Genomic DNA, 14505 nt, shown 5'->3' with positions numbered 1-14505 from the left:
TTGTTGGTTGGTATTTATTTAGTTACAAACGTCATGCTTATCCATAGAGATTCTGACCTTATCAAAGAAGTACTGATCCGGCTCCGATACGGTCCAACCAAAATTTAAAAAAAATCCGGCCGGATATCCAACCCGGCTCCGGTCCATGCTCCGCACTAATGTATATGCGTTCGTGCTGAGTGGTACTTTCAATCCACTGTTACGGCGCTGCAACAAGACCTTTACTAACTATTGGATTTGCAAAATCTGTACGGTACTCATTTTCCAAAATTCGCAACCACAACTAGACTATATTTTATAGAACTAACCATCTTTGATAACTTGAAACAAACTAACTAAAACAGAGCTGACTAATAATGGATAATACAAATTACTGAATCACAAACAACCTAACAAATATTGGAGATAGATTCGGCATTACAAAAGGCCAGTATATCGAGCCTGCGATGAAAGGGGTTCCGTGAATCAAAACCCACCACCTGGCTTAACCACTGTTAGTAGTGATGACTCTTAGCTAGCAATGCAAAAACAACGCGCGATAGAACACCGATATCACGATTCACAGAACGGTGACACGTGTTTTATAGTTTCGCAACTAACTTATGCCGTAAGGCAACTAGAACTACTCGCATTAAAAAAAAATTGTAACTAGAACTAGAACTACGGGATAACCAGTAGTTAATGACCGTCGACTGACTAGATTCGTAGTATTTATAAATCTGGCTGTAACTGTGTGTTGGGTATTGTTTCAGGGCAAGATCGTGAACGGGAGTGAGATTCAAAGCTATCAATGTGCTTCAACAGAAGAAACTAAAGAATCAAAAGGAGGACAAGAGTAATTTGTGTCTCGACCTCCTATGACCAGGTACGTGAGAGCCAATATTCCATATTCAGCACAAACTTGTCGGTATTGTGGTGCTGACGTGCTCTGTTTATGTATTGTGCAGGCTTCGGGATTGTGTGTGGGTATGTGTGTGAGTGTTAAATTCACAATGTACAAGGTTGAGTAAGTAGATGTAGCCTAGTCATTGAAGCTGTAGTCTGATCTTGCGGTCATTCCAAAACAGAACGTAATATTTTCAAATCTTGTGACGTTGAAGTTCCTAATCATTTAGTGACAACCATACAGGCTCCGTGTCACAAGTCAATCTTACTTTTATAGTTTCAACTCGAGTCAAGTCGGGTCATTTTTAATTCACCATCGAGTCATTCCGAGTCCAAGTCAGCGAGCAGAGGGTCAAGTCCAAGTCATGATATTGTGACTCGAGTCCGAGTCGAAGTCATTGCGTTGACTGCTCAGTTTCGATTTAGTCTTGTTAAAACTACTTTTTATAACGATATCTGGCGATATTGAATGGTTAACATTTAAAACATATAAACTGATTTTCGCATTTTCTACAGTTTCAGATTGCATTTTCAAGTACCAGTAGCAAGTGATGAAATACCAACACTGTGGTTACTTCACTATTCTTCGAAATTGCAATGGTATGTTGGTCTTGGCCGTTTCAGACTCGAGTCATATCACTTGGTCAGAGTCATGGGCAATGACTCGCGTTCAAACAGTCATTATACAGATCGACTATAGTAAAGTCTAGTCAATTTCAACAACTAGAGGGTGCACGAGCCCAAAATTATTATAGATTTTTTTTTTAATTTGGCACCACATATCAAGTGTCCGTTTTAAAATTCAAAATTTTCCATTTTTCACTCCACCCTAGTAGCCAGTCCTAGTTCTAGCTACGGATTTTGAAAAGATCGTAGTTCCGGTTTTAACTCGAGTTGCTAATTTTCAAAAATTGAGTGATTATACTTCTATTTGTAGTTACTTGTTTTGAAAACTTGAGTAGTTCCAATTTCTAATTGCTAGTTTTGAAAAATAAGTAGTTCTAGTTCTAGTGACGGATTTTAAAAATAGCGTAGTTCCAACTCAAGTTGCTAATTGTTAAAAATTGAGTAATTAAATTTCTATTTCTAGTAGCGAATTTTGAAAAATGAGTAATTCTAGTTACTAGTTTTGAAAATAAGTAGTTATAGTTGCTTGTTTTAAAAATTAAGTAGTTCCCGGTTCAATGGTTGGTTGAGTATGGTGTACTAGTCTGCCCCCTGCCATTGTGTGTTGAACTAGAGCCTGACTATTACCGTATATCTCATGAACTACCCATCAAACCGATAACTAAACCTTTGCTGATCATTCCGATGTAGCCGCCGATGCTCAAAATACATTTCATCTCGCTTCAAACACACACATCCATTGCTAAGCTTGGACGTGAAATAAACTAGAAAACCAAATCAGGTCCTCTGCAAGCAGTGGTGGTCAGTAATGAAGTCATTTAAATTTTTTTTAAAGTACTTAAATCTCAAATAAGTTTTGCACACTTGTACTACCGTATTTACCGTACTCGAGTTGTTATGATTTAGGACTACTTGCACTTCTACCTAAACAGTTTTCATTTTTCTGGCAAAACTGCCATTTGTCTTTCAAGTTACTTGTAAATTGCACTTGAGTAGAAACGTATGATGTTACTTCTACCTGAGTAACACTGAGGAAAACCTGACTTTCAGCCTGTGACTATAGGAAATAGATGAATATAGTCGGGTGCTATCCTTTTATAGATGGTTAGATTTACTGAATCTACTTTATACAGCTACTTCTGATTTTATTACAGTGGATTGCCATCAGAATATCATCGGACATAACATCTCATTTGAGAGGCTGTTCCTCCGATACATCTAAATTTCTTTCGTGAAAGACGTTTGCATGACAATCTCAACCATTCAGTCGGAATCTGACAAACATAAATGTTCAACTGACACACACGAGGAGGTGAAAGGTGAGTAAATTATAAATTACATTATTTTGGCAAATCCATGATTTCAGATCCGAATAGTGGCGTGTTGTCGGCAGTGTTTGTCACTGACCATGACCACGTCTGATGTAAGTAAACCAACTCCTAGTATACAATGGGGGAATTTGGCGCCCTAATAATCGCCTTGTTCATTCTTTGAGAGCTTGATTTTTTTATGAAAATTTTCAGTTAAAACACTTCATGGGGATTTGGTATCCCGATGACTACAAACGAAATTTCATCTCTTCTGCTCACTCCTAATGATGGCCCCTGATTACTAATAAATGCTTGTCACTTTTGCTCGCGAACTGTTGTGAGCGCCAAAAATGAAACAAAATAAATATGTCAGTCTGCAATAAGAACAGATGTTATAAAGGACAATATAGCTTATTATTCTTTTTTAAACGTTGGCCTTTCATGGCCCTTCAACTACGGTAATATGTGTTGGCCTACACCATCAAGGGATATATAGACCCCAGGTCAAGATATCCTACTGTAGTGTCTGTATATTACCCTCACCATTAGTTGTATAGTCATCAGGTGCCTGTACAATTGTACATGTACATTAGGGTTGTCCAAAATTTGGATAATCTCAAGAATGATGGGTATCAATGTCTCATTCTATAGATTATTGATAAAAAACCGCAATGAGCCTGGAATAAGCTCACAGGAAAGTTGTTAAGATTTGTCGCAAAGCGTTTGAAAGTAGCTACCGACGAGTGGGCGTACCAGCGACCATAGAACGGCAACAAGACTAGTAATCACGAAATCACGGCTCTCGATTGGCTAATCGGCTATGCTTCAGTGATCACGACGGTAGTGGCTTACTGATCAGTAGTTAAAGGAGTCTGCTAACGGCAGTGATTCTGTAAGCGCATTGTAGGTTGGTTGGCAGATAATGATTTAAGATTGATTCAGGTCATGTTGAGTGACTAGATACATGATGATGAACAAACAACAGCTACTTCACACAAACTTAAAGCATGACTGGCTTACTGTGAAGGAAACCGCCGTAGCCTACACATGTCTGTTTTGACCTATGGATAGCACAGAACATGCGGAGAAATATTGTAAAGGCGCTTATGCAAGAGGCGAACGAATTTCTTGTCTCAGAAGAGATGCATCATAGTTGAATACAAATATAAAGCTTAACAATGACACTACTTGGTCTGATCTTATTAGGCTCCAGTCGTGCTGTATAACTCAAGTCTTGAATGCTCTAAGGATTGGCTGAATCAGTTTTATGCTGGGGACTTATTAAACTCTTACAGCAAAATGAATTCACTCGTAAGTGTTGTCAAAGTCGTCAATGAGGCCGTAGAAAGAGGTTTAGAGGTAAGCACAGACTATGCTGGATTGCTGGTATGACCAGCAAAAATACAGTACATCTTAGCATGTCCTGAAGAAATCTTGAATCATTACCGGCTGTAACACTACAAATGCTGGAATGTAAAACGAGCTTAAAATGCAATGAAGCAGTGCGATAGTTACATTTCTTCGTGGTTCCACTAAGCTATATGGTCGGCCAATATAACATCTTCTGAGCAGATAAGATTTTGTGTGGCATCCATCTCACGTATGGTGTGCTGTACCAGTTTGCGATGACTAATATACTTTACTTACGCCCAGTCTGACGTATTTGTAACCATAACTAGGTATTTCTTGGATTTATATCTAGTTCTCAAAGAGCACAATCATTCGCCGTTTCACCTCTGTCATGCCTGCAATTCTCTAAGGCTAAGTTAAGCTATACAATCAAACTGTCTTTTTAATGGGCATAATAGCATAGTCTGTGCTAATACCTTTTAACTCTTTGTGCGGCATCATTGACGACTTTGACAGTCCCCAGCATATACGGCTGATTCAGCCAATCCTTAGGGCATTCAAGACTTCAAATATACCACGACTGGAACCTAATAAGATCAGACAAAGTATAGTGTCATTGTTAAGTTTTATATTTGTATTCAATGATGATGCATCCCTTCTGAAACAAGAAATTCGATCACCACTTGCATAAGCGCCTTTGCAATATTTATCCGCAGGTTATGTGCTATCCATCGGTTAAAACAGACATGTAGGCTACGGCGGTTTCCTTCACAGTAAGTAAGCCAGTCATGCTTTAAGTTTGTGGGAAGTAGCCGCTGTTTGTTCATCATCATGTGTCTAGTCACTGAACATGTCCTGCATCAATCTTAAATCATTATCTGCCAACCAACCTACAATGCGCTTACAGAATCACCGCCGTTAGTAGACTCCTTTAACAACTGATCAGCAAGCCACTGCCGTCGTGATCATTGAAGCATAGCTGATTAGCCAATCGAGAGCCGTGATTTCGTGATTACTAGTCTTGATTCCGTTCTATAATCGCTAGCACGCCCACTCGTCGTATAGCTACTTTCGAACGCTTTGCGACAAATCTTAACGACGTTCCTGTGAGCTTATTCCAGGCTCATTGTTGTTTTTTATCAATAATCTATAGAATGAGACATTGATACCCATCATTCTTGAGATTTTCCAAATTTTGGACAACCCTAATGTACATGTACATGTACAACTACTAGATGTATTGGTGTGTTTGAACGCGTTGTCACGTTTTTGTCATCTTGTATTCAGATCTCCATCAACTCCGCCATCGGAAATGTCCAACAGATGTGCTTCCATCCAATTCAAGACCTCTTGAGATGGGACAATTTGTATCAACGCGCTGAATGGTGTGGAAAACGTATGTACTTACGTCCATGATCAATTTTGATCCACTATTGCGGTGCTGCAACTGGACTAAGTACAAACTATTGGATTTGCAAAATTTGTATTGACGTTGCAAAACTCGCATCTTCAACTAATCTATAAACAACGACCTTAACAATCCTAATTAAAACAGCTAATAATAATAAAGAAATAAAACTACTGAATTGCAAATGAGCTGAGAAATATTGGAGATAGAACCGGCATTTCTAAAGGCAAGTGTTTCGAGCTTGAAATGAGAGGTTGTACCCACAAAACCAACCCCTGGCTACGCCACTGTCAGAAGCTATGACTCTGACCTAGCGAGGGATGCAATAACACATAACAACGAAACATCGAACAATAACACCTGCTTTCTGGTTGTTTTACTACTGAATTATATTTAAGATGCACAACTAGAACTGCTCACTTTATAAAATCTGCAACCAGAGCTAGAACTACTCACTTTTCGAAATCCTTATTTAGCACTACTAAATACCCTAACTAGACTGGGAATTTGTACGAGTCTGGCTTTGACCATGCGGTTGACTGCCATTTCAGGGCTTCCCGAACGGAATGATCGGTCAACAGAAGCAAAAGAATGAAATGAATGACAAAAGGAATTTGAACCTCGGCAAGGAAGGTATAGTACGACCAGATACTTGAGAGCCAACATTCAGTTCAATCTTGTCAGTGTCGTGGTGCTGACGTAACTCTAGACCAGTCATCAAAAATAGAAATCATACCATCATGTATTCAAGGCAGTTGTGTGCAACTTAAAAATGGATATCTGAAAGTTCAGTATAATCAGAAAGTTGCTAGTGTCATTTTGATTCTATTGAAGTCACCGTACGGCATTAAGTCCCGTTAAAATCACTTTATTCTTCGATTTATGGACTTGGACTTGTTCATACTCTCAGATGTCTCCAAATCTCGACTCGAAACAATTTCTGTTTTGACGCGACTTGTACTAGAGTCTTTGCGCATGAGTCGACCCAATATATCACCCAAGAGTTCAACCTGATTTAACTCTTACTGCATAATAAACACGATCACTCGGACTCGTGTTTTAACACAATGACTAGGGGCGGAGCCCAATTTCTCTGCTGAGTAGCGATTCTCTACTCAGCAACGATTTCGTAACTCAACTCACGCCAAAAAGTATACTCACACTCAAATGCGTTCGAATCGGCACTCAAATCTAAGTCAACGCACCACCAGACTTAAGTGTCAATTTTCACCAGCCAGCAGCCAAGAGCCAACTGCAAGAAACACCCGCAAAATACCGGAGTACCGGTATTGTCGTATAGGTAAATCGGCTCTATTTCATGATGTGAGTTTCAGCTGAGCAAATGAAATCAGTGGCGCTTGGGTGGATTTTATGTTTATTTGTTATTCTCTTATGTACCCTTTCGACTTATTATCATCATCATCATCATTGGTTTATTAGCAATTTTATCAGTTCAATATACCACAAAAAATGCGATACAATGAAAAGACAGGAAGATGTCGAAGCGACTAGGAGTAGTCTATGGAATCAGACACCCACCTTGGCCTAGGCGATGTAAAGAGGAGGCATGCACACTGAATGAAAGTAAAGAAGATAGTATAGAAAAGAAGCGACAAGAAATAGGGCGGCATGTCATGGGAAGCGAGATCGATAGGTCAGTCGTGGTCCGGTAATCTTGAGGATGCACTGTATCGTACGGCATCTCGGTATACCGGAAGGAATGGTAACTTCTACTCTCTCAAAATAAAGGCACTAGCGTCAAGTTCCGTTGAATGAATGAGTGAGATGGCGCTTGGGTGGATTTTGTTTCATACCGTATAATTTTATCGTACAAAAGTCATGTCAACTGGCTTTTGAAATTTATAGGTACAGAAATGACGACAAAGGTCGATCGTCAAGCAAAACCGACAAGTTTTGTGCCGCTGCTAGCTATTGAATTTCACGCTGCCGGTACTTTACGAATGCTCCTTCCACAATTAAGTAAATGCAGTATCTTGAACTTGAGCTGACAGACTTCTCGGTGATATCAGTGTTGGGATGGAGTCACTATACCTCCAGACCTTTCAATATTCAGACGAGACTCTCTGAACAGAGCAGCAAAAAGCTTTTGGAAACAAGGAATGCTGCGGATATGGCAAAGTTTAATCATAGAGGAGCTAAGTGAATCGTGCATAGATGAGCTTCAATTGGAAAGAAACCCTGAAGAAATGTCCATTTTCTATATATTTACACGATATCGATGCATTCTTTTGATCTTGAGGCATGCACTTACGTTGTCTCCTGCTGTGAAACTTATCTTTATAAATTTCGAATGGGTTTGTAGCATCTTGCAAATATACTTCTGTGGGGCAAAGGAATGTTCTGGGTATCTTGAAGAATTACTATTATTTCTATTGGGCCATATTGAAAGGGTCTGGATAAGGTAAATCAGTGAGATCGACGTCTACGTAGCAGGATTTGTGACGAAATAACGAGGAAAGCGTCTCGTTGTCATGACAAAATCGTCCAGGCGTGTCTGGGTCAAGGTTAAAAAAATCTGGCAACGCACTTTCGGAAAATGCCGTCTGGAAATCGATACTCAACTGAGTAGAGAGAATTGGCGCGTACTCAACCCTGAGTATCGATCGATACTTAGTTGAGTGGAGATACGCATTTGAGTATTACTTAGTTGAGGAGAAGAATTGGGCTCCACCCTAAGACTCGGCGCATTGCTCCCTCACGTGCAGTCGGTCTTGATTCGGTGGTGAATTGAAAATGATTTGACTCAACTTGAGTCGAAGTTATAGCCCAACAGTTTATTGGACTTGTGACTCGGAACCTTGCAACTTGGTCACAGCTTTAGGTTTTACATGTAAATATCCTTGATACAGTTGTAGGGTAGGCTACTTTTAAACAGTATGGTACATCAATTGCAGTATTGTGAATCGTGATGCATGCCAAGTCCAAAGTAGGTCATAAACTATGTCATGACATGATTCCGAAAATACGTTCCAAATTTCTAAATCAATTCAATAACTAATTAACTGTCGTTCAACTTGTCGCATTTCTGAATTGAGATTTAAAATCGTAGTGTATTTGGAAAACCTGTAGTGTGGTCTATGTCATAGACATGGTACGGTATAATATACTTTTGAATAACAATTTTATCAAAGTAACGTTCCGATACATTTGTATGTGAATAAATCATCATAATATCCATTAGGGTTGTTCAAAAATAACTTTGTTTCCGGATCCCGGATTCGCTGACTAAATTGTTAGGTTGCCTAACAACACTGTACACCAAATTTGTCTCAATTCCTACCAGCAGAGGCCGACACAGAGCTAATTGAAATTTATTAATTTATTATAAATATATATTTTTTTTTTTCAAAAAAAAACTCATGAAATTGTTGAGTTGTCTAAGGAAACGATGCAAAACAAGTTTGATGCAATTCCAAGACGTAGAACCAAAGTTATTCGAGTTTTTCAATAATAATTCTGGGTTTTCCAACCGTCAATGGCATATTTGCTTTCAACCCGTTGGAATTGAGCAAAAATTATTATGCGTCGTTCTTTCAGGCAACTTAACAATTTTATGGGGATAGCAGTAAAATTTGAAATCTTATTTTTAGTTTTTTATAATAAATTCTGAAATTTAAATTTGCTCTACGTGAGCAATACAGCTTACCTGAAGTTATACCTAATGTGCGTTTTGCGTGATCTGTGCTAATTACTGCTTTGTAGAGGAGGAGCAATTAATGTATTCCGCAACAGTAATGTATTTTGAATGCGTTGTAGGCACAACCATGAAGAGAGCAATTGAATTTCCGGTTAACTTGGATAAAGCTTTGCTTCCGCTTTCGCAAAAGGGAGCAGAACAAAACTGTCAGAAATAGTGGATTTGACAGTCTAGCTTTTCTTTGCTATTGGCTAACATGTTTACTCTTGAGTGCTTCGATTTACAGATGCCGTCATGTTTCAGGTATTTCTCCTGTTCCAATACAAAGGTCGATGCAGTGTAGTTTTCACTCGATCTCGAGTGATACGAGATCTGAAGAATTTCATCGGACATGTTAGAATTCGAAAATATCTCTTATTCGCATTCATCAACTTCAAGCACAAACAGTCGAACACGCTTTTTTTTTAAGCTTTGAGCTGTTTCTATAACAATCTTGACCTTTTCGAACCGATTAAGGCCCGCATAGTTGAATCGTCATAGGAAAACAGGTAAAACTTCAAGTTATGCTGATATTTTGATCTTATATTTTACATAAACTCTCACCAGTATCTGTTTCATTTTCTGCCGCCATTCCTCCTTGAACACTTGATCAACATCCAGCCAATAAGGAAGAAACTATAACCATTTTTTAAAATAGTATAAATGAACCAACTTGTTGAAACTACTGGATTTTTCAAATGCCAAACTAGAAGTAGGCTAGAACTATGAGGAGGGTTGGTGCGATGACATGCAAAATAAGGTCAAAAACATGCAAAATAAGGTCAGTCGCGACATGCAAAATAAGGTCAGTCACATGCAAAATAAGGTCAGTCCGCGCATAAATCCAAATCTATATTTCAACTCCAAATCCAACTCTTTTTCTTATGAAAACGAAATTCAAAATATCTTTCCTGTATAGTAGCCTACTTTCAACAGTGAAATTCCTTATCTATATCCTAAGTCTTAAGATGTTTCAATCAAAAGATAACCATGATTATCTTGATTACGAAGTCAGTCGCATGTAGAATATTATTATCAGTCGGCGCGTAAATCCAAATCCATATTTTAATTAGAAATCCAAGTCTTTCTCTTATGAAAAATAAATTTAAAATATCTTTCCTATATAGTAATTTCATGATTGAGATTCCTCATCTATATACTAAAGGTGAAGATGTTTAAAACAAAACATAATCAGACGATTATTTCGATTACGGGGTGATTAGTCGCATCTAGAATAGTCCGTGTATAAATCCAAATATTTACTTCGAATCCGACTTTTTTCTTGTGCCACTGACCTTATAGTCCGCAATCTGCATGTGGCGACTGACCGTATTTCGCATGCGACTGACCTTATTTTGCATGCAACTGACCTTATTTTGCATGTGGCTGACCTTATTCTGCATGTCGCGACTGACCTTATTTTGCATGCGACTGACCTTATTTTGCATGCGACTGACCTTATTTTGCATGTGGCTGACCTTATTTTGCATGTTTTTGACCTTATATTGCATGTCATCTCACCAACCCTGTAGAGAACTATAGCCTTTAAAGATCTGCAACGAACCAATCAAAATTGCGTGTCGCAAATTACTGAATTGACAATGAGCCAATAAATGTGTCCAATAATTGGTGCCATTTTCAAGTATATTTAATTACCTTAATACAGATGCTACTGAAGGACGCTACAAAAGGTAAATTGACTTCTCAGATGATTTCGATACAAAATCGAATCTCAACCGACATCGTTTCTAAAGAATATCGTCAAAAGATTCGCTCACTCAAGAAATTAGACGGAAAACCAAATACCAATTCAGACCACCAAAATAATACGTAGCAGGCTCGTTGGAATACCCGTTAAGAGGCGGGTGTAGCTATGTAGTCAATGTCGGCAACTATACTTGAGAAGCCCAAATTTTGATAACCATCTCGACTCGGTCAGAAAATATTTTATTATTTTACTTGCGTTGCATTATTGTCATCAACTGTCTTGACTCTAACAGGAACTGTTACATTATTTTACTCGATTTACATCAATGACGGCTTCTATCTCCATCTGGTTGGCTGCTCTCTCTATATATATCCTTATACCAATTCTTACAGGTAGAATGAAACTGCCCTGATTTTGTGCAATTCAACATAATATGAATATACAAACGAAAATATGCGCCGTGTCTCTCACGTCGGTATAGTTGCCGGCATTATTGCTACAGAAGTAAAAGAGTTGGCGACATTGGCTAAATAGATGCACCCATAAGAGATAAGTAAACGCAATTACAAGCGCATATGTGCTTGGTTTTAGTGCTTGCTTGCTTTCAGTTGTCGAGTCCAAGAAGAAATACGCTTCCAAGACGTCTCACGATGGACGCAAAGTACGGACTGTATTTGTTCTAAATCTGTCTCGATGTTTTGGAAGACGGTTTGGCCAAGGCTTTCTCGGATTTTCTATGCCAAGGTAGAGCTTATTTTGTTACGAGTCTCATTGTATTGCTAGTCAGTAGTCCACCAGTCATGTGCGAACCACTGGATATTCAAAACTTGAAACATGAACTAGGACTGCTCAGTTTACAAAACTTGCAGCTACAACTAGAACTACTCAATAAAGCCAGTACTTCGTTCACTGTCAAATAACTAGATTGGCAATTCGTACAAATCTGCCGTCCGCGTTTCTTGGGTGGTGAAGATTGTTGCCTGCTTTCATAACTAACATGGTGATGAATATATGTGTGACGTACTCAAATTTTGACCCTGACGTCACAAGAAGTGGAAAAGTGGACGATATGCAGAGGTGGGCAAAGTAGTCAGCAAGGTTTCTCAATCAGAAAGCATAAAATTCTAACTATGCGTCCAGATTTAGGAGGATTTGTCCTCCTTTTTCAAGAACTGTTCTCCCTTCGCCCGAAGTTCCACCTTTTTGGCAATTTTTCCTTCTTTTTAGTTAAAAATACCCCAAAATACCGCGAATTTTGGGAAATATGGACCGAATCGACAAGAGACGGTTATTTCGGGAGTTGAATCGGAGAAAAATGACCAAGAGATGCGCTCTCGTCCAATTCAAGACCTCGGAAGGAGCGACAAACTGTGTCGACGTGCTGAATTGAGACGAAAATGTAAGTAGATGTGTCCGTGTTTAGTTTTAATTCACTATTGCGGCTATTGCAAAACTCGCAACTACAAGTACACGTAGACCTAACGGCCTTTGGAAATCCCATACTATCTCAATAAAACACATCTAACTCTGATTATAATACAAACTTTGCATTGCAAATGAGATAGAAACTGCATTTTAATAGGAACTGGTTTCGAGCGTCAAATGGCAGGGGTTTCGACCCTCAAACCCAGGCTATGCCCATGTCAGTAGTGATGACCGCAATAACCTATCACGACAGAACACCGCTATCATGATTTACTTCATAAGAAGACGCGTGTTTTCTAGTTGTTCATTTTATAATTGTGCAACTAGAACTCAGGTTGTGACCGAGTCACAAGTCAATTTCACTTTTATAGTTTTGACTCGAGTTAAGTTGAGTCATTTACAATTCAACATCGAGTCAAGTCCGAGTCCATGTCATTGTGTTCACTGTTAAGTTTTGATCTCAATCCGATTCAACCCACTTTTTCAACCATGCTCTAGTGATATAGAATTGCCCGCATTCATAATATCATAATTTTCCTCAATTCTAACAGTTCCTGACCCTATTTTACAAGTATCAGGACCGATAGCCGAAATACCAATAATGTGATTACATAACTATTTTTTGAAGTTACAATGAAATGTCTGTGTTGGCCGTCCTAGTTTCGAGTCACATGACTTGGTTCGAGTCATGTGTAATGACTCAGGTACAAGTTGAGTCAATGCACAAAATAACTCGAGTCGATTTGAGTCATTTTATTCATTTGTTGAAAATACTCGAGTCCAGTCGGTTCACCAAAAATCGTGACTCGAGTCGAGTCATTAGAACCCAGCTATCACTCACTACTAACCTTATGAAATCCGCAACATGAGCAAGAACTAGAACTACTCGCTTTTCAAAATCTGCAACCAGAGCTAACTGAATAATGATCACCAACTAACTAGAATGGTAGTTCGTAAGTATGTCTGTCAATAAATCTATGGCTGCCATTTCAGGCAAGATCCTGAACGCGAAAGAGATTCAAGCGTATCAAGCAGTGAGCAGTACTGATATGAAAAGGATTCCCAGTCAACAGAAGAACCGAAATCATGAAATTTAGAACAAGAGGAATTCGTATCGCGGTAGGTAATGTCTCGTTCGACCGGGTACATGAGGCCAATATCCAACACAAGCTTTTCAGTATTGTGGTTCTGCCCTACTCTAGACCAGTCATCAAAAATCAAAATTAACCTAAAACGTATTCAAGGCAAGTGTGCAACTTGAAAGCAAATATCAGAGGCTCATTTTAATTAGACAGTTGCTAGTGCTTTTTTGATATCACACTCGTTGTATGTGGCTCTATTAAAAAGCACTAACTTGATTCAGATTCTTGGATTTATTTTCAAAAAGCAACAACTTTGGTGTGGGGTCGACTCCAGACTTCATTATACTCACAGATCTCTCCAAAAGGTAGAGTAAATATGTAACGAATTTGGTTTCTAAGTCTTCTTCGGTCACACAATCACATATAAATATTCTTCAAGTAGTTGAAAGGTAGGTTACTTTGAAAAAGTTTGGTCCAGCAATTACATTATTCTGAATTGTGATGTATGCCAAGAACAAAGTAGGGCATGAACTCTGTCATGACAAGACGCAGATAAATACATTACGAATTTATAAATCGATTCAAAAGTTTGATGTCCTCCATTAAATGAACTAGCGCAGTGCCTTTCAACCTGTGAGATGGTACGCATTTGTGCGGGTGGAAAAATTTGCATTGCGGATGAGAGACGTGGTGCAGATGAATGCGGATGAAAACAGTGAATAATTGTCACCGTACTTGTTCTGGCGTGGAATAATTCAAATAAACCCGATAGGAAATTTGAGTGCAGTGGCTCCATAACCTTGGTCGTTGAAACGTGAATGTAAAAACGTGTTTGACCTATTCGTATCTTTTACAATAACTTTGTCTCACGCCAGCCGTAGTAAATTACGATTTGTGCGCTGTATTTATTACCTACTAAAAAGTCTGGTACAAAACCGGGTGTAGTGGCATGTATAGGTTACAGTACATCAGCTGAGTCTGAGCTTGCGACACGCGGCATTAATGACTTACAA

General features: G+C 38.8%; 1 protein-coding gene across 1 annotated transcript; it reads left to right on the top strand.

Moving 5' to 3' along the window:
• The first annotated feature begins 10916 nt into the window (after window positions 1–10916).
• LOC145439508 (uncharacterized) lies at window positions 10917–13784 on the top strand. The gene is made up of 3 exons (XM_080316992.1): window positions 10917–11729; window positions 12213–12384; window positions 13404–13784. Exons 1-3 carry the CDS (start codon window positions 11679–11681, stop codon window positions 13505–13507), a joined length of 327 nt encoding a protein of 108 aa, XP_080173118.1. The 5' UTR covers window positions 10917–11678; the 3' UTR covers window positions 13508–13784.
• Window positions 13785–14505: the final 721 nt, after the last annotated feature.

Source organism: Botryllus schlosseri, chromosome 1 (assembly GCF_051294905.1).
Source record: "Botryllus schlosseri isolate E-star chromosome 1, Bs_hap1, whole genome shotgun sequence".
NCBI lineage: Eukaryota > Metazoa > Chordata > Ascidiacea > Stolidobranchia > Styelidae > Botryllus > Botryllus schlosseri.
The sequence above is the reverse complement of the archived record's forward strand: the minus strand, read 5'-3'. Positions and strand labels throughout refer to the sequence as shown.